Source organism: Barbus barbus, assembly GCF_936440315.1.
Source record: "Barbus barbus genome assembly, chromosome: 36".
NCBI lineage: Eukaryota > Metazoa > Chordata > Actinopteri > Cypriniformes > Cyprinidae > Barbus > Barbus barbus.
The window spans coordinates 23,109,868-23,131,175 of NC_136714.1; the positions used below are offsets into that span (position 1 = coordinate 23,109,868).

The 21,308-nt window shown below is 35.0% G+C and overlaps 1 protein-coding gene across 1 annotated transcript in view; it reads left to right on the plus strand.

Moving 5' to 3' along the window:
• LOC306855768 (potassium/sodium hyperpolarization-activated cyclic nucleotide-gated channel 1-like) overlaps positions 1 to 18,887 on the plus strand; it is a 127,892-nt gene extending 109,005 nt beyond the window's left edge. Inside the window, exons 5-8 of the mRNA XM_079394629.1 lie at positions 1,838 to 1,984; positions 5,360 to 5,600; positions 9,027 to 9,191; positions 17,195 to 18,887. Of these exons, the coding sequence (XP_079250755.1) occupies positions 1,838 to 1,984; positions 5,360 to 5,600; positions 9,027 to 9,191; positions 17,195 to 18,213 (1,572 nt within the window). The 3' untranslated portion in view covers positions 18,214 to 18,887. The remainder of the gene's footprint in view (positions 1 to 1,837; positions 1,985 to 5,359; positions 5,601 to 9,026; positions 9,192 to 17,194) is intronic.
• Positions 18,888 to 21,308: the final 2,421 nt, after the last annotated feature.

The following is a 21,308-nucleotide window of genomic DNA, read 5'->3' on the forward strand; positions in this document are numbered from 1 at the left end:
ATACAGCCAGTTTGAATTTGTGGAACAGTTTTTTAAATGAATCTATAAAGTACACTGATAGAGAATAGATAATTCTCTGGACAGCAGTATATGTTTTATGCTCGTACAGAAATAGAGTTTATATAACTAACAGCATTTATTGATGTATCATGAACAGAAGAGCTGATATAGATATGTAAGTCAATCAATGTAAAAGTTTAAAATAGATTGCTCTGGGACAGATATAGACAGTCTTAAGGTATAATTTCCTGTGACGGTATGGAGTGGGCAGCCTGCGTAGCTACAGAAAGCATACGTAATTGAATTTATGTGTAATCAGAGATAGGTAACAGGGAGCAGGTGCTGGATTAGACATTTCTGCTCTGATGTCATCAACTGAGTTGGCAGACAGGAAGTGTTCATCCGCACGCACCACCTGCCCACAGACAATGACCCAGCACATTTCCCTATGTGCATGTGGATGAGTTTACACAGGATTCGTCTGAAAGGCTCATCACTAAATCATGCATGAATTAAAAAGATCATTTCACCAAACGCCTGCACAGAGGGGCATTTCATTGCTCAAGGTCACTCTTTCATAGCTCAGGTAAATGTTCTGAGTTTTTTATCATTTAAGGAGCAATTCCTTGGGGGACGTAAAAATAGAAACAGCTGAGACAATAATAGCAAAGATAATTTGGTGAAATGTATCAAAATCTCTGACTTTTGATTGCAGACTTTGCCAAATTGAACACAATGAAATACAATTTACAAACTACTCTAAATTACATTTAGTCATTAGACACAGTTGCACTACCCTTCAAAAGTTAAATAAGTCTCTTATGCTCAGAAAGGCTGCATTTATTTGATCAAAAATGCAGGAAAATACTAATATGAAATAGTAAATATTATTACTAATTAAAATAACTGTAAAATGCTATTTATTTCTGCGATGCAAAGCTGATTTTTTTTCAGCATCAATACCATAGTCTTCAGTGTCACATGATCCTTCAGAAATCATTCTAATTATGTTGATATTAATTTATTTTAATATGTTGCGGTTCAAGAAACATTTATTATTATTATTATCATTATTATTATATAAAGGTTGAAAACAGTTGTGCTGCTTATTGATTTATTATATACGTATTTCGTTGTGCGTGTGTGCCACATGTCCTTTCCTTTTCTTTAATTGTGGAAAATTTAATACATATTTTCAGGATTATTTGATGAATAGAAAAAAAAGAGCAGCATTTATTTAAAATAGAAATATTTTGCATTAATATATTTTATTATTATATTCTAATCACTAATAAAAGTCATTTTTGATCAATTTAATATGTCCTTGTTGAATAATAAAAGACTATAAAATATAATAAAATATATGATTATGATGATGATGATTATTATTATTATACATTATTGTAGTATTATTGGAATAAAAATAATAAAAAAATATTTTCAGTATTTTCTGTAAATAATTTGTAATGAAAATTGCTGAAGTTTTTTTTTTTTTTTTAGAAGCAGGAGACTAACTCCTGTGGTGTGCAATGTTGTGTCAATGAGGTCAAAACACCCAGTCCTGTCAAATGCAATCACTGAAATACAGCTGATGTTGCATATTCTGCTCGAAATCGCACCAGGCTCATCATAATGTACAATCTGACAAGAAACAACAGTAAAGGACAGAAAAAGACATGCCTTAAGCAAAAGTCTCCAGTTGCCCTCCATTTAATCAAATTGCCATCTATGAAAACAGCTGTGATATTATTTCCCACACAAGTCTTGCTTTCTTGCATCAGTTCCAGTGTTTGTTTGTTTTTGTTTTTTTTTACTCAAATCTCTTTCTGTCTTACAGTACAAGCAAGTGGAGCAGTACATGTCCTTCCACAAGCTGCCGGCTGACATGCGGCAGAAAATCCACGATTACTATGAGCATCGCTACCAGGGAAAGATCTTCGACGAGGACAGCATCCTTAACGAGCTCAACGACCCACTCAAAGAGGTGAGACACAAATAACTCATAGTAGTGCTGACCCAGGGTCAGAGCTTATACGGGCACGGGTACATTTCAACCTAAGCATCTCAGAAAATAAGTGCTGATCTTGGATAATCTCTCTGTCTGGACGCATAATCGCTTTCATTTGGATATGAAAGGAAACATCTTATCTTAGATCTTCACTACGTCGTTATTGTTTCAATGCCATGTACAGTACAGTTCTTTAAGCCCTAGTAACCACTTATGGCAGATTTACTCATCTGTATCAGTAACTCTGTGTCAGGTTATTGGTAGTTTATATTAGACTGATTTATAAAAATCTGACATCAGCCCCCAAACAGCCACAGCTGATAGCCATCAAAACACACAGATGTTTTTATAGAAAAATTAAGATTTTAAGGTTTTATGATGTCATAAGGAAGATGAACATCTACTGTTTATCTAATTAAATATAATTAAATATATTTTTTAAAGAACATATAAGTTTTATATGGTATTTTAATAGTAAATAATGATTTTCATACCAATATCACATCTCAGAATTATATCCCATAAAAACAACACAAAAAAGAAGTGCACTCAGCATGTTGAATTAAATATATGAAAGTAAGCTATTAAAATGAAATCAATATGAAATGACATCAATGCTTAACGCTGTGATCAAAAATGACACCAATTCATATATAAATAATGAGAAACATATTAAATATTGGTAGAAGGTTGTTTTGCATAATATTACAAATGTGTTTTGGATAATATTTTGCATAATATTAAAGATAAATTATACCTTTAGGTTGTGTTGCATAATATTAATATATATATATATATATATATATATATTGTCTTAAACACATTACTTTTTTGCATTACTCTTCAATTGTCAATTGTGTTTTCTTTCTGTTTTGTCCCACATAAAATTATGAATATAAAATTAAGAATCATTGTGATAAAAAAATAATTTTAATAAATACGTATTGAGATATGTTCAAACATAAATATTACACCCTTCTAGGTTGTTTTGCCCAATAATAACATCTTTACTTGACCCTCTAACTCTAGCACTCCCTATTCTAATTTTATTTTATCTATGTCTTTTTATTTAAAAAAAAATAAATAAATAAAAATAATTATCTGTACTGCGTTAGACTAACCAAGACTTGTAATAGCACTTGCATGTTGTTGCTCTTTTGTTGGTTTTGATTGCTTCTTATGGCCTCATTTTTAAGTCGCCTTGGATAAAAGCGTCAGCTAAATGACTAAATAAATACCTAAATAATAAAAATATTGTCTTAAATGCTTTAATTGTCTTAAACATTGTGATTAAAAGTGTAACATTTATTTTAGAAATAAATATTGAGATACATATTCTATATTGTTAAAAGGCAAAATAAACAAACATTTTTCTTTACAGTTTATAAACAAAAAATATTTGAACAAAAATACTGCATAGTTGAAATCTGCTATAATATCACAACAAAAATGGAAAGGTCAAGAACATTGCATTGTGGGATACAGTACCCAACACAATGTTCTCTATTGTATAGTATACTGCACATTTTGGTAAATATTAAAGGTCATGCAGGTATTCTACAGAAAATTAGCAAACAGTATAGAGTAGACAGTATATATGTATATATATATATACTGTCTTATATATACTGTCTACTGTTACTATAGTAACAGTAGACAGTATATATGCATTGGCAATGTATCAAAATTACCTAGAATGCAGTGCTCATATTATCATGATCTTGATCATCAAGCAGACAGAGTGAGTGTCTATTATGACACAGCAAAATGAGAGATAACACTGACAGCTTCATCCCCAAAACACCTTTAACTCCCGGCAGCACCTCCCTCCCTCCCTCCCTCACTCCTCCATCTCTCTCTTTCCCTCAGTTGGTCAGGGCTGCTATTTTTACATGCAACGCCTTGTGACAAACCAGCTTTAAATAGATAAAGTCTCCAGCTTGTCTCCCTAGTGGAGGTAAAGGGTTGGACGTGGCTATCAAACTCATTATTCCTCCTGTGTGATTGCGGTCAGAACCTTCCTGACGCTTTTCTGACTACGCCACGATTTAAAGCACAGTGCAAATTTATTCTTCACACCCAAGCCACACCAAACAAACACATCCTTCACCCCATGGAGACAAGAAAGACTGAAGATTGTGTGCATCAGGCTTTCAGCTAATGGTTGAAGTGAGCTTGACACTGACTGTATGGGCATGGGGACCATCAAATAAGCTCACTGCAATGCAGTGGGAAGACAGTCTATAGAGGCTGGTGATTGTCGCAGAGGAGTGCTAAGCAAAAAGTAAAAAAAAAATAATAATTTTAAATCTTTGAAATATGACTTTTTGACACCTTTTAGGTTGTTTTACTAAAAACACTAAATATCAAAAAATATTAAATGCCTTACTTTTTTGTATTATTATTCAGCTATCGATTGCATATTCACAATAACCAACCAACCTAAATAAATAGATAGATAGCCTTAAAAGCATTATTTATTTATGCATTCCTATTCTAGTTTGTCCCTCAGGAAATTGTGAATGCAAAATTAAGCAGCATTGTGATAAATAAAAAAATAAACAAACATAAATAAATAAAAGTATTATTATTATTATTATTATTAAACCTTTTACACCATTTCAGTTAAATATCATACATACTAGTGTTGTTAAATGATTAATCATGATTAATTGCATCCAAAATAAAAGTTTTTGTTTACATAATATATGAGTGTGTACTGCGTATATTTATTATGTATAAATACAAACATATGCATGTATATAGTTAAGAAAAATGTTATGTTTATATGTTAAATATATTTATATACAATATAATAATATACATATATGTAAGCAATAAGGTAATCGAGGCCGTGCTGTATCGTGAATAAATCACGGCTGAAGGGTGTTGTTAAGGATGACACTGAAGCAACCCCTTCAGCCGTGATACAGGAAGGCCTCGAGTACCTTATTGCTTTTATAAACCGTTACCACACAATAAAAAATATTAAAACCCAAAATGTAAGTATTGAAATGTTTGAGTTTGCAAGCGTCATTACAGTGTAAACTGATGGACATACAGAATCATACCTGAAACGGAAAACTAATAAATTCTGTAATATTCCCTCCTCACTTCGGAAACTGTAGTCTTTCACACAGACACACACATCTCCGAATGAGAAGCGTTTATTTAGACGTAGACGGGGGAAGGGCGGGGTCTCAAAATCTGCCGAAATATATAATACATTGAACAGTTTTGATGCTATTGATTCTAAAATACTGTAAAAAATTAAATTTTTCCACTTAAATTCTTTTTTTTTCTTTACTGTTTGATGTCTGTTGATTGTGTTTTCCTTGTTTTGTCCCACAGGAAATTGTGAATTTTAACTGTCGTAAGCTGGTGGCCACCATGCCGCTGTTTGCAAACGCAGACCCTAACTTTGTGACGGGAATGCTGAGTAAACTAAAGTTTGAGGTCTTCCAGCCTAACGATTACATCATTCGTGAGGGGACTGTGGGTAAAAAGATGTACTTCATTCAGCATGGAGTGGCTAGCGTCATCACCAAATTCAGCAAAGAGCTGAAACTCACTGATGGATCCTACTTTGGAGGTCAGTTCAAAACTTGCAAACAGATTGTTTCCTCTGTTTTTGTCAGATCCATTCATGGTTTAAAGCACCAAATGAAATAAAAGTACTAACATTAACCCTAACCAATGCAATGCAATGTCTGCAAGTAAATAATTTCATATCGATGGACCAAAATCAAACTGACATGTACAGTACAAACCACAAGCTTTTAACTCTGAGAACAGCCACACAGTGTTTTATAATTCAGAGATTAGGCCACGAATGACCTTGATGTCACATGTTTGTCAGTGTTACCTAAGCTGGATGAGTGTGGGAACAAAAATTGAAATTAAATAATTTTTTCTCACGATTCATGATGGTTGTGCCTGCTCTAGCATGGGTGCACTGCGATGCCAGCCACCTGCTCCAGTAGAAAACCATCTGCTACTGGTATTTTGGCCCGTAGCGGGAATGCTGCTGGCATGTGTGCGTTTGTACACGGGGGTGAACGTGTGTCGAAGCTGCTGGCAGTGGCAGGAAATCTCTTCCTCCTTACTGCCTTCTGATAGAAACTCAACACACATTGACCTTGGTCCTAAATTGAATGGAGATCATATGAAAACATGCAGGACAACCCAATTTACACACTTGTTAATGGGTAGTATTAAGTCAAACTGCATTCAGTGTAGTTTTTTGACCGCCATGCAATTTTCAGTGACCAAAAGTGGCTAGTATTTGTTTATTGACTGATTAAAAATAGCTATAGCTATCAGCAATTAATTAACAAAAAATAAATTCAAATTCTAGCTAAATGCTCAATACTATTTATTTTAGTTAGGTCGTTAGTTATAATATTTATAATAAAACAATTAATTATGAATAATAATTTTAATAATAATAAACAAATTTAAATTTAAGCATTTGGGTCTATAAATCCAAAACTTTTGTACTGATTCTTGTACTTTAATACCATGCGCGGTTCAATTTTAATAGTTTTATTTAATTTAATTTAATTATTATTTAATAATAATAAAAAGACAAATAAACATTACATAAAAATTCATGTGAAATAATACAAATTAATATTAATTTGAATAATAATACATATAAATTAAGAAAATTATGACTTGTAAAGTAAGTAAATTATGACTGTGATGACTTATTATGTTGTTGTTATTCTGATTATCATCATCATTATTATTAAAATTAATATTGTTATTTTTAATACAATTAATGCATTTATTGTTGTTGTTATAGTTTAATACTAATAAATGCAGACAAAAAAAAAACATTATTATTTTAATGATGATAATGATGTCTTTTCGAATGGTCTGAAATCTTTGCACTGATTCTTGCATCTTAAAACATGCCGTGGTTTAATTTTAATAATATTAATAATAATAATAATAATAGTTATTATTATTATTATTATTATTATTATTATAAATAAAAAAAAACATGCAGTGATTCATGTAAGTAAACTAAAGTTCTGGCAGTGTGCCGTGAGGTGAGGGCCAGTTAAGGTGAAGCGTTGATCACGATAAATCAGGCAAACCCCGTCCGTTACCTCACAGCTGGGATACATGCCAAACCAAAGGACCTCCAAGGCTATGAGGTCAAGTGTCATTTCCATTTGCAGAGGCCCGAGAGGAGGGCTGGTTGATTGGATGCTCTTTTGTCAGGGTGAGAGAGACACCTTCACACAATTGCTAGCTTAGGCGCTAACTCGTTCAGGCACTCATCCACCACTGGCAGCCGGCCACAGACGTGCAAAGTAAGACAATTACTATCGGAATCTGAAATTTCATGACGTTTCATCATGTTGTTGCTTTCAGACTCTCTCCTTCTCTCTTGACTTTTCTATCGCTGATATTGGGCTGTGGAAATGTACATTATGGTGACATTTGAGCCTAATGAACCAATTAAAAATAGAACAGCAAGCGCAAAGTACTTTTGCCATCCTCACCTTTATACTGCACCGCATGACGCAAGAGAGATGGCACTTTTCCATTAAAAAACTCCAACACCTTTTTCCCACTCCCAGCTGGAGAGTGTTGTTAGCATGTCCCGCAGGCTACACAGACTTTTTCCACAGCATTTTTCCTGTCCAGGACAAAATGTCAAGGGTATCATCTCTTGACTCTGTAAATAATGCTACAAATCTGTCATTTTGAAGCACAGGATGTACAGTCCTACATTTACAGCAAATATATTCACAAAATCAGTAGTCATATGTTATTTACTCCAGCTTACAGACATTACATATAAGCCCGTGCACATCTCAAGGTGAAAGACAGGACCATTTGCACAAGATCTTCTCTAAACACTAAGGACTTTTCTTCCCGAATACAGATGAAACCAAATTGTGGACAAGATTAAACTGTCACTGACGACTCAGGTTCATTGACAACAAGGTTCATTACAAATCTCTCTGTGAGACACTTTGAGTATGTACTGTGTTCAATAAAACACTTACTTCTCAACCATTGATGGGGTGCAATTTGAGGTATTTGGGTAAAATAAAATCCAAATTTCTATAATTATCATGTAAATACTTTAATAATAATAATAATAATAATAATAATAATAATAATAATAATGTTTGTTTAATAATTTAAATAATATTGCATTTTTATAATAATAATTTATTATTATTATTATTATTATTATTTATAATACATATAATTAGAAATAAAATGTTATTGTTATTTTTATTATACAAATATTTACATTTATAACAAAATGGAAAATCATTTGAACAAATAAACAAAATAATAATAATAATAATAATATTTTTTGTCTTTGTTTTATAAGAACAACTATAAATAAAATTATTATTATTATTATTATTATTACTACTACTACTACTATTATTCGAATAGGTGATACAAACAATACTTCATAATCCAATGTTTAGTACTGAGGTATACATAATCCGTCCAAACTTTTTCTTAATTATAAAAATACATGTTCTTGGAAAGCTCACCAACCAAGCTACACAAAGCAGAGCCCTATAAAGCTCAATAAATTAGTGACATTCGGTCAATTCCTATAATACGAAGATGCTAGAAAATATAAATTTGGAAAGCCTTGATAAAAAAATTATTAAATTGTAAACAATAACTTCACAATCCAAAAGAAACAGCCTTAATTCCTTATCACATGACTTGCATCAGATCTTCAACACAGCTGTCATTTTCCACATGACCTGCAATTTATAATGTATCCAAACCAACCAGTAAGAGTGATCTTATTCATTTTTGATATTCACAAAATAACTTGTGTATAAAAAAGCACTGCCGACCACATATTAAACCAGATACATCAGGTGAATTCATACCCTCATGCTATGTTTATATGCTAATCATGTCCAGCTAGCCTTGAAGATGCTCAACCGGCCTCCATCTCCAACGAGTGACCCCCATTATATAAAACATGTAATGTGTTCATTTCATCTGTTTTCCACAGAGATCTGCCTGTTGACGAAAGGTCGTCGTACAGCTAGTGTCCGCGCTGACACCTACTGCCGACTTTTCTCACTGTCCGTGGACCATTTCAACGAAGTCTTGGAGGAATATCCCATGATGCGCCGCGCTTTTGAAACCGTGGCTATTGACCGCTTGGACCGCATCGGTAAGACCAGAAACCCAACCCTCGCCTTCTCTTCTAGTCTAATGCCTGAACCTTGTGTGTGTTTGTTGCGCGTTTGTCCTGTCCTTCATCGCACCTCAATCATCTACCATTGTGTTGCATGACGTGTCAGTATATGCTACCTTATTTTCTCTCTTTTTTTTCTTTCTCCAAATGTTTTGTATGGATTATAGCCATTATAAATCGTTAGAACTAACTGTAAATGCTACCGTTAAGTAATTGGTCTGTCGGTAAGCGACAGTGCATGTAGCCGTTCTGCACAGGGCTGGTCGCCCTGCTGGTTTTGGTTCAATGTCATCCCCAAATGGACGCATGGAGGGTGGACGGAAGCAAACCCTCACCAGCATGAGCCTCCGTTCCACTCCCCCACCTCGCACACCTGGGTATGAGCACCACCCCGTCCTCCCTTGACCCCTAGCCGCAGCAGTGCGCCCCCTAGAGGGGGTTTGAGCTGGTGCACTAAAGGGCAAGGGCTGAAATAATTACCTATCAATTAGAACCAGTTCTTCACATGTTAGTATAGTCCCTGCTCATTTAAAGTGCTTAATTTATTATATTTATTTACTTATTTTTTTCTTTAAAAAAAATTAATTAAAACATGCTTTTCAATTCAGTTTAATTCAATGCTAACACTTATGTATAATTTTATAATACAAATCCATTTTTTAACATTAGTTAATAGACTGGGAGCCATGATCTAATATTGAACAGTACAGCATTTATTAATCTTTGTTAAGGTTAATTTCTACATTTCTAACATTTAGAAACTATTTTCACTCAGATACTGTTTGTAAATTTTACAATTAATTTACAAAGAAACACACTGAATTAAACATGGCATTTTGAAGTAGAAAGACTGAAAATGTATTTTAAAACATACTCCAATAACCAATATTCAAATTTGAGTGTATGAATTTATATAAATGTAATTTGATCCCAACATGTTGGAAATGGCATGCTTATAAATGATCATAAAATTAATTGATAAATGTTTGAAAAAAAAAAGAAGTTCATGATACCCAATGTATTAACTAATGTTAATGAATTGAGCCTTATTGTAAAGTGTTAACCACTATATATTTACATTATTTTAACAATTCTGTTCACAAAACATATTGTTCCAAAGCAGAATTTAATGTTTATTTTTTAAAATGTTTTTTTTTTTTTTTTTTTTATGCAAAATTTGCATGAATCGCCTCAACATTCATAAAATGACAGCATTAACATCTGAAATATCACATTTAAATTGAAGAAAATCAGTAACACCTTATACATTCACCTCATTTTTCACTACAACACATTTACTACTTCACTGAATGTTCTTTTCCATAAAAACCTTTCCTAAAATTAGCATTATTTTTGTACTATGCTTAAAAAAGTCTTATTTCATTTTAAAACCAGCCAGCTTGATGTACTTTTTAACATTTCCCCACTAAACACAAATCCATTATCACTCACACCACTCTTCATAGAAATACTGAAAAGAAGGATTTCTCTTTCAACCTGTTTCAAAGGAACAATGGAAAATAAAAAAGGGATTTTATTCGAGCTGTCTTAAGACACATCAGGTTCTATAATGCTGCATATTTTAGTCTTTGTCTCTTTGTTGAGATACAGGCCACCGTCCATAATGAATTTGAATTGTGTGAAATTCAAATGTGAGCTAATGCATTCTGAACATTCGTAGAACATCGGTTTGATGGTCTGCACCATTTAATGGGTTCGGTCTATGACCTTGTCACCACTTTTTTGTGCTATTCAATTGAATTCTCTGTCACTACGGTTTACAGTAGGGTCTAGAGCATGAGCCCTGTTACTCTTCACCCAACATTTCCATGAATCTTTTATTGAATAGGAATATTTATAACTAGTTTGTGACAGACCAGATTTGAAGTGAAGCACAAATGCATATTAAATTCAGTGGTCACATCCAAGCATAGCTTCAAAATATTTATTTCTTTTAAAAAGGGGTTGATATGATTATATAATACAAAGTATAAACTGTGTCTTGTTTCTTTATGCACCTTTTGATTTCACAGTTCATAAGATAAAACCAGAAGATAATTTAAGATGTGACCTGAAAACGCAAAGTAAATGTTTCTCCTTTAAGCATATGAATCGGTTATGACGTAAACTAATATAGCATGAAGCCCTGCATAATTTCACAACTTGAGTGCATGAAACATACTAGAAATATAAAACAATATCCCTTTTTAAGTTCCATTATACAGTCATTGGGATCGAATAAAAAAATAGCACCTGCTTGCCTGCATCCAAAAAAAAAGTTAGATATAGTTTCTAATGTTATTTTTTAACCTTTTTCCTTGGTTCTTTTTATTTTTGAGTTTATTTGCTAAATTCTGGCATGTTGCTATTGACTTGCCTTGCACTAAAAGTTGGATTGGATTGGTTTGGATCAATATCACCACACTATTGTGACATGCACGTCACAACTAATCAATAACAGATAAGAATTGATGTGATCAGGCCAATCGAATCAAATTCAATTCAATTAAATGAAACCTTAAGACGACAGCATGCATTATGCTGTCCGAATTCAAAACTAGGATTATATGTACACCCATCTCTGTTTGTGGCATTGACATTTTCATCCTTTAAATGCCAGTCACAATGCGAGACGACCGGTGTAAACAAAGCCAAGACGTGCATTTGTCCTTTCATGTGGAGAACGGGCTTGTACTAGATTGTCACCGCAAGTTGCCAGCACTTACAAACACTTTTGATTTGATATTAGTCCAATTAAAACAAGGGGTCTTGTCTCATACAAGGGAAAAATACGGACCGTGACATGATTGGTGCTCCATGTACTGTTTTTTGGACTGCAAATGCTTGTCTCGTCCTAAGCAAAAGAATTTGACAAGAAAAGCAAACTAAAGTTACCATGCATTAACCAGAATGACATGTTGTACAATTGATGTATCTATCTTTATTTAAAAATTATTTGACCAGGAGCCCCTCTTGAGATGAGCTCATCTCGTTTTCAAGAGTGTCCTGGCCGACCAGTAGGCAGCAGGTAAATTCCTCATGACGATCCAGATTTTCCCCCCCTCACATCTGAAACGATCCACAGGCTTAAGGCAGCCAGCATGCATTCAGTGCACCCAGTGGACCTCAAAACGAAGGTTAAATCAAACTAATAAAACGCCATTGTAAGTAAAAACAAGGTTGCATGCTATTGTTAAAGTCAAGGCAAGTAATTTTTATGTCATGTTTGGGCATTTATCCTATGTAACTGTCTTTATAATAATCAATGCATGCATACTATTTGATCGGTTCTAGAAATTCCAAAAGATGTGCTTCACTTAAGGTTTTTAATGCAAGAAAATAATCATTATGATAACAACGCTGCTGCTTGTTGTGATGATGTTGCTAAACATGCACAAAATGCTTCATTCTGTTTTAATTCTTATTTGTCTGAATCTGGTGGGAAAGATACTTTAAAATGAGTTTGGTAAGCCTATTTATAGTACAGTAGTCAACATCTGAAGTGGATCTAAACCTTTCATCAAAGTGGTCCTAAAACTGATGCGTTCTTGTGTTAGACAACTTTGATTAACTTTTTAGATCCACTTCAAATGTTGACTACTGTAGTTACAGTCAAGCTACTTTAAATGTTTAGCTATACATAAAGATAAGATACTTATGGGGTAATATATTAATACATTATTAAATATATAAGATTTTATTAGCAATTTCAGAGACTCCAAAAAACAAGTTAATTTAAAAAAGACAGAAAAAATGAATATCATTAAACAAACTTTTCTTTATACAAAGGTAACCTAAAATGCTTATTATTGTATGAAAAAAGAAAAGAAAAAAAATAGAAGAGCAGCCCACAAAAAAGTAACTTAAAACAAATAAAAACAGTTAAACTAGTGTTACACTACTGATTAATGTAATAACATTTGTAAGTTGCCGCTGATTTTAGCTACCTAGCTTTCAAACACAGATTTCCCACACCTTTAAACAATGAATTTCCATGACTTTGTCATTTGCGATATAGTATTTATATTACTCTTTTGCACTCACAAAGAGCCAGTTAAATATTTTAACGCTAGCCTGGAAATTACAATATCTCGACTATGAATTTACACTTTACATCCCTACTTCTCAAACTAAACTCAAACTAGTTTACAAAGATTCTCAAACTAGTTTACACAGTTTTACATTTTAGCAACAGAAGCTAAGATATACAGTTGGCAACTTTCTCTCGGTCTATTTACAGCCATGGTCCAAATGTCATGGCGGCCACCTGGCAAGGTGTTTGAGCTCAATGGTGTGCCGCATTCACAGCTCACTGTGTTCCATTCATTAATTAGAGAATGGGAGGCAGACTCCAGGTTATTAGACATCTTTAGTGACACAGATACAAAGAAATGAAGCCCCATTCAGCCCCAGAAGAATGCAGCAGAGGGCTAATGTGTCTCAGCGGAGTAGCGTCAAGCTTAGAGGTGAAATAGAATGTTCCGTTCTGCTGAATGTCTAAGAACATTCAGTGGAGATGTGTTTCTCCGTACAAACTCCATGTTATAATTTTTTGTTCTGAAAAAGACTGTCGGTTACTGTGAAATCAATGCTAAAGCAATGTTCAGAATGTCTTTTTATAGGTCTTCTTGCTCACAATCAAATGTTGTGGCAGTTTCAAATTATATTTTTGCCAAAACTCCCACAGGAAAGAACAACTACTCAATTATTATTTTGAAAACAATGAAACTGAGAGAAAATTGAGAGTTTTGAGCACTGGTCCCAATGGTGTCTCAAACTTTAGTTAGTTTAGCCAAAATCCCCAAGTCTGCCATTAAGTTGTTATAATATGAGATAAAATTTCTCATTAAATTCTTCCAAGAATTTTGATTAGTACTCCTAGTAATTTTCTTTTTTACTTCTAAGGAATTTTAAGAGAAACATCTGAGACATATAATTTAAAAATGTCATTTTCTTATATATTATTGTATTATGTATTATTATAAGCCTAAAGGGGTTCATAAGCATTTTATGTATAAACATCTTCAGAGACCTACAAATATTTATGTTTTAGAAGCTGATTAGATTAATAATTATATCACTTTGGTTTGAGATGGCATTCTTTCCATTTAATGCTACTTGGTTTTCATATTTTGTTATGTAATGCAATGACATTCATGCATTTTTAAATGTGACTGAAGTGTCTAAATATTTTTGGGTTACTGCGAGCCAAATTCTTAGTTTAGTACAACCCAAGATTATGTAACTTCCTGCAGACATCCCTGTAGATTTGGTTGATGGCCAGACTTGGTCAATAAAACATGACATACACTATCAACTCAAAGTTCCTGCAAGGGTTTTCAGAGAATGTCTACACTTTAAACATATCCACCAGAACATTAAACCTCTTAGAGCTATGATTGATCTGGAAGGAGCTTGTCTAGATCCCCTTCTCCACTGGCCCTTTAAAGTCCTGTGAATAACATGTTTTTGATCAACTCCTCATTCACAGAATTCACGATACCTCCAAACCTCTTTTCAGACATCACGTAAGTCTATAGACACACAACGCGTGTTCATTTAGAAGTAGACCGTAGTCTCTTCAGTGTTCATCTGGATAAATTTCACTGTGGCTGCCAATAGATTACACAGCATGGCCTTTGCCTTCTGAGAACGAATACGCAAAGGCCATTTCTCTCAGGGTGGGTTGCAAACATCAGGGGCAATCAGTCAAAATGCATCTCAGGTCTGACTGCCTCTCTACAAAACTCACCCAGCCATGTTTACCGCTATCAGACTACGAACAAGGAAATTGTGTACATTTGGATATGCAAGGACACGACAGGCCTGTAAAACCTCAGAAACGTCTCCAGGGAGGTCTTTGTCCTTACTGCGATTATGTACACGTTGTTCCTGTCCCACTGAATAACCGTTCCTGTCGAGACCAGACTTGTTCATCCTCAAGAGCCCCTTTCTTTCTTCAGTGACATATGATATATCTTAATTTCTGCCTAATGACAAATGACGTAGTGCTGAAACTCTGCGTTATTGGTTATTGACCAACATAAAATCCAACATATTAGCATGTTTAATAAGTGACACAATCCCATGATAATCCCACTCCAAAGGATATATACTATAAAGACAAGTGATTTCTGAAATTAACCACTATTTCAGTGATGCCTGACAGGTAATTGTGACAATTTAAGCATGGTTTTCAAAAATAAAATAAAAAATGCTAGTAGCATTAACTCCATGGCATTGTACATTAAACTCTTGCAAAGTACGGTAATATTATTTATGGTGCAACAATGATTCAATGACCAACTGACATGATGCACTGAAAAACTATTAGCATTTGCCCCCACAAACATCTAAAAAACAATCACAAAATAGTTGTAATGATTAAATATGTAACAATTGTGCACACAACACTGCAGACAGCTTGATTGTAATAGTTTATATGTCCCACAGCAGCTGGATCGGGACTGAGACTACGGCTGAGAGATTGATAGCCTATTGCTTTATGCCTTCAGCTCATAAGAGCCTTACTCAGTCATCTAACAATAGAGCTATGCTCAGCTATTGTATACAAAAGGGCAGTAATAGTAGAGGTTCATGGAAAAATTGATACATCCCTCATTTATGATAGAAGCAAAACTGAAGCATTTTTTACAAACATTAGGTGATCAATCAGTTCATTTTCTTTATTGCTGGTTCAAACTTTGGCATTTATTTCACAGTAACCCACAAATAAATGACTGTTAACTGCACTGATCAATGATTCTACCTATATGTAGACTAGCAGTTCCACAAAAAAAATAAAAAAATAAATTAAATTAAAAAAGGCATAATCAGTATAAATAAAAATATAAATAACTTTTCAAATTGTTAAATAAAAAGGTATTTAAAATGTTTTTTAACATTTAAAATGTAGCAAAATATAATAAATTATATGTAATATTTATATATATTTAAATTGACTAAAAAAAACTTTTGCAAACTGCTTTGCTTTATTTATTTTCCAATTGCCTTTATCCTTCTGCTAAATCAAATTTGTTTTCACTGTTACATTTAACTTTTACATTTTTTAACTCTTATTATTTATTTATTTATTTTTTACTTTTTGAGTTTATTTGCCTTTTTAAAAATGATTTTTAAAGTGACACTCCTAGTCCTCCATTGTAAAACACTAACACAAAAACCTATCTTAGCCTAGCTATCAGGGTAGATGGACAATTAAAAAAAAAAAAAAAAAAAGCTATTTTTAACGATTTAAGAGGAGACAATAACAGTCGTGAAGACAACAACTACAACTAAGTTTATATACAAAAATATCCTAGAAGAGGCTAATAGGATCATTAGCTGCTGACGAAAATATTTTTTTCAGAGTAAAGGCCTATTATTACTCAGTGTAGTGCAATAAAACTGTGTGTTTGTCCTTTTAAAGTAGTACTAGATACCCTGCTGGGAAACAAACAGCTTAGACAGACCTGATATATCTCATCTCCTAGCCTGGCCAAGCTTGTCCACAGCTAAGTTTAGCTGGTTGTGGTCTCAAAGCCTCTCTAAAACCAGCAAACAGACCAACCTGACCAGACTAGTAGACCAGCGAAGACAAGCAAACCTGCTTTGAAAAAAAGCTTGACACTTGTTCTTCAGCAGGGTAATGAAACTCGTACTGTATCTGTGGTGTGCTTGGAGAATGTGATGTTTTAGGGCCTAAATGTGTGTATTTACTCTAGTGATAGTGAAAAACAAATGTGCATTGAGATTGAGTGCATAACCATATGAGGTAAGCACCTCCAGATGTTGAATCCACATCAGTCCTACTTCAAAACCTCTACTTAGGAGTGACTAGCCTCCCCTTTCTACATTTGTGAAACCTTTACGCTTCTCCTTTCACTGTTCAACACCCTTTGTTGCCCCATTTGGGCTAGATGTTACCCGCTCAGCCCTGACTAAAAACTGACTATCTTCCGGTTTCACCCCCCAAACAGGGAAGAAGAACTCACTTCTGCTCCAGAAATTCCAGAAGGATCTGAACGCTGGCGTCTTCAACACTCAGGAGAACGAGCTGCTGAAGCAGATCATCCGGCAGGACCGAGAGATGGTGATGATGGTGGATCGGAAGCAATCGGTCACAGGGATGAACTCCACGCCGATGTCTGGAAACTCCATCATTAACTCTCCCGCCCAGCCACCATTCACTACAGCGACTGCTATTCTTGGGAACAACCAATTACAGCAGCAGGCCGCCCCTCTAAGCTACAGCACCTCCGCCACTATAACCCCATCAGGCCGCGTGCCGCCCTCACAGGGCGTCATGTTTTCGGTGGCGAGCGTTTCTCACGGTAACTTGAGCACCTCTTCCCCGAATCCCCCTACACCCTTGCAGCAGCCGGTGGGGGCCATCATGTCCCCTTGTTCGTTCACCACATCCATTTGCAGTCCCCCGGTGCAAACCCCTTTAGCCAGCCGAACATTCCAGTATGGATCGCCGACGGCCTCCCAACTGTCCCTTGTACAGCAACCCTTACCCCAGCAGCCCTCGCCTGCCTCCATACCGCAACAACTGCCACAACAACAGCCACAGCAATCGCAAGGGGCGTCCCCTCAGAGAAGCGATGTCCACAAGAGCACGCAGGCGCTCCAGTCAGGCAGCCTGAGCAAGGACATACGCCACCTCTCTGCCTCGCAGCCGTCACTGCCCCATGAGACCTCATTGGCTGCCCGGGCACATCCCACATCGGGCGAATCGCTCGCTTCCATTCAGCCACCCATGGGATCTGCGGCAGGCATCCAGGCCCCGGGCTCCATTCTGCAAAGCAGCATCCGCACCAACGTTCCACAGAGGATTGCCCTTTTCCGGCAGATGTCATCGGGCGCATTACCGCCGGTGCGCACGGTGCCCTCTAGTGCCCAGCACAGGGATTCCACGGGCTCCAGGAGAGAGTCGGCAGTCTTAAGTAGTACAGAGACGGAACAAGACAAGATGCGGTTCGCATCGAATTTATGATCCTGTTTTACTTTTTTTCCATGTTCATTTTTTTAAAAGATATTTTGATTGCTTTTTACGGAGAGACTAAAAAATGGGGAAAAGACTCGTATTTTTTTTTTCAACTTCCTCTGATAAAAATATAATAACCTCATAGCTATCCTGTACAGAATTTCCTTGTACTATATTTTAGACACACTTCCCCTTCAACTTAAGAATGTATATTATACAAATATATATGTGCAAATCCAACTAGAATATTTGGCATTGACCATATGGGAAAGAAAAAACAACTCTAGTATAAACGCAAGTCTTCCTCTCTAACATATGTGACTATAACGTGTCTGAAGATGTTCTTTTCTGTTGATGTTTTCTTTACAGTTTGGATTTTCGTTATCGTTTTTGGTACTGGAATGGTTTTGAATGCGTTTTCTTTACCGTTTTTGTTCTCGACGAGAAGATGATAAAACAAGTCCAGCATTCAGCAGCTTTTGGCATCACTGTGGAAAATGTTTGCGCAAATCAAACCTGGGAAATACTGAAATGTTTAAAAAGCACATCTAAAACTTTTAGCGGCTGGAAAAAAAAAATAATATCAGAAAATGCTCGGAGCATCAAATCTCTGCAATACTTTGTGTTGTGCAGTAATTGCATTGCGTTTCAAGACAGCATTTGTGCATTAAAGGGAATCAATGTATTTTTTTCTGTTTTTTAATTTATTTTATTTTTACTAAGGATGTGTGGTCAAATTGGATGGTTTTATTTTCTATATCTGATTTCAGAACAAGATGGACATTATGAAATGTCACTTAAAGACTGTACATTTACAATATTTATAAAACTAAAGATTATCACCATTATGCAATAGACTGTGATATAAAGATTAACTATATGTGTGTTGTACATAGTTTTGTAGAACTAGTATTTACAAAAGTAATGTGTGGTGCATTTCTCAAACATGGCAATGTCTTATCTCTGTCAGCCGCCTGGGTAATGCCTATATATGCTTATATATATAAATATATATATATATATATATTCAAATGGTAATATGTGACAACAAGCGTTCATTAGAGATAAGAAAACCTTAATGCAAATAGTAGCATTACACTGTAGGTAGTAGTGAAGACAATATCTTTTTTCAAAAATATCATGCTGGTCAAAGATAAAGGCATATGAGTGATTACAGTGGCATGCCACCACTGCGGTGTGGGGGGGGGGGGGGGGGGGGGGGGCTATGCATCTTCTTCATCATCATCAGCAACAGCAAAGCTTAATGCATTTTGCCTATGTTACATCATTTTAGAATATTTATTTGATCATTTCCTGGGCTGATGTAACAAGGAAGCCATATGCTGCCTGCATACATCGATAGATGCTTTGTTTTATAATAGTTTCATATTATTAGTGTTGTTTTTGTTTCACGTGGATCAGTATTAATGGATGTACACACTACTCCAACTTCATAATATTACATAGATGTAGATGTTCTGGTTATACAGTTTGCATTATTTTTGCATTTAAAGACTGTGAAAAATATTCTAACTTAACATTTATTTATGTATTTATTACTAACGCTCTGCTAGATTTACAAAAAACACCTCAACCTTTAAGTCCAAGTTATGAAACATAAAAATCCGTTAACCGATGGCACAGCAGACGCAACACAATTATTAAAACGGCCAGCAGAACTATTCTGTATGTTTTCGAGAGCAACTTTGTGAATCCAACAAAAGATAGAACAAAAATAGACGTTCAACGAAAGATAAACAGAAGCTGCTTTGCATTAAGGTTTTTATCTCTCCCGTACATCGATTCATCCAGTTTGGGGCTTAAGACTTTGAAATAGCATGTCAGTCATCCATATTGGTGGTAAAGCAGATTTTACAAGGGGTAACTAGCAGCAGTGACCCCCATCTATTTTTAATTTAGGCTATTCTTTCAATACCGCTACCAAAAGTCAGTAAAATAACGCAAAAATTCATCTGACATGTACAAAGTCTCAAAGCCCCCTTTCACAATGTTTAAAAGACGACAATACTCAAAAAAAAAAGACAAAAAAAAACACCACTTGTGTCAGTACTGTACCAGTGCAAATCCCATACAGCGACCATAAACGCATGCATTGTCATGAATACTTAAAAAGAGGAACTATTTAAAAAAAAAACTTTGACGTTTAAATGTATTGTGAGATTATGTTTTTTTGTTCATTGTCTGCCTAGACGTTCTCTGTGCGTATCAGAAACATTGAATTTTCACTAAAAGGACATTCTTAAGTATTTGTGCCTAAACTATAGCCATGTTTCATCCTGTTCATTTTATGAGTGTGACTCGTGTGTGCGCGCATGTTCGCGTACACGTGTATGTAAACAAGTGTATACATGTGTGTTCAATGTTTTCCGACGAGAACAAAAAGCAACGGGAATGGCCAAACGTATTGGAGCAAAAGGACGAGATTTGCTCGGCGTGTGCGATTAACATACTCGCGAAAGTAGCCTATATCTATTCGCAAACAAATCAGTATCGGCTGGAATCACGATAGATCATTGGTTAAATGTGTGTGGAACTTAATGTTATAGCCACTGATGTTCGGTTTGATGTTGTGTGGAAAGAAACTGGCCAAAGTGAAACATTTCAAACTAAATTTCATTGTGAATTGCACTTTCTGTTTAAAGAGAGAGAGAAACCTAGAAGCAGAAACACACACATTAGTTGGTTAACTAAAGGGGTTGCTACATCATCCAGAAGTACATTCTCTGGCCTCTGGGCCAACGGGAGGACCTGTGTGTTCACATACAACAAAAAGCGCTTAACTCCTGCTATGCCATAGTGTATAGAAACTAGTGTACAGATAGGATGGTCAGCGGTACTCTTGAGTATCTGCTTTTTTTTGATACTGTACTTGCCTTCAGAGGGGAACGCTTCCTGTGTTAATGTGCTTTTTCCTCTCAGCTTTAAACACTGTTAGAATTCCGGATTGGGAAGGAGAGGCGTTCATACAACAAAACACTAAAAAAAGAGAATGCTGTCACTTTCTGAGGAGGCGTTTAAGAAAACCAGCACATATTTTCATATGTTTGTTTGTTTTTTATTTGTTTTTATCATATATGTGTTTA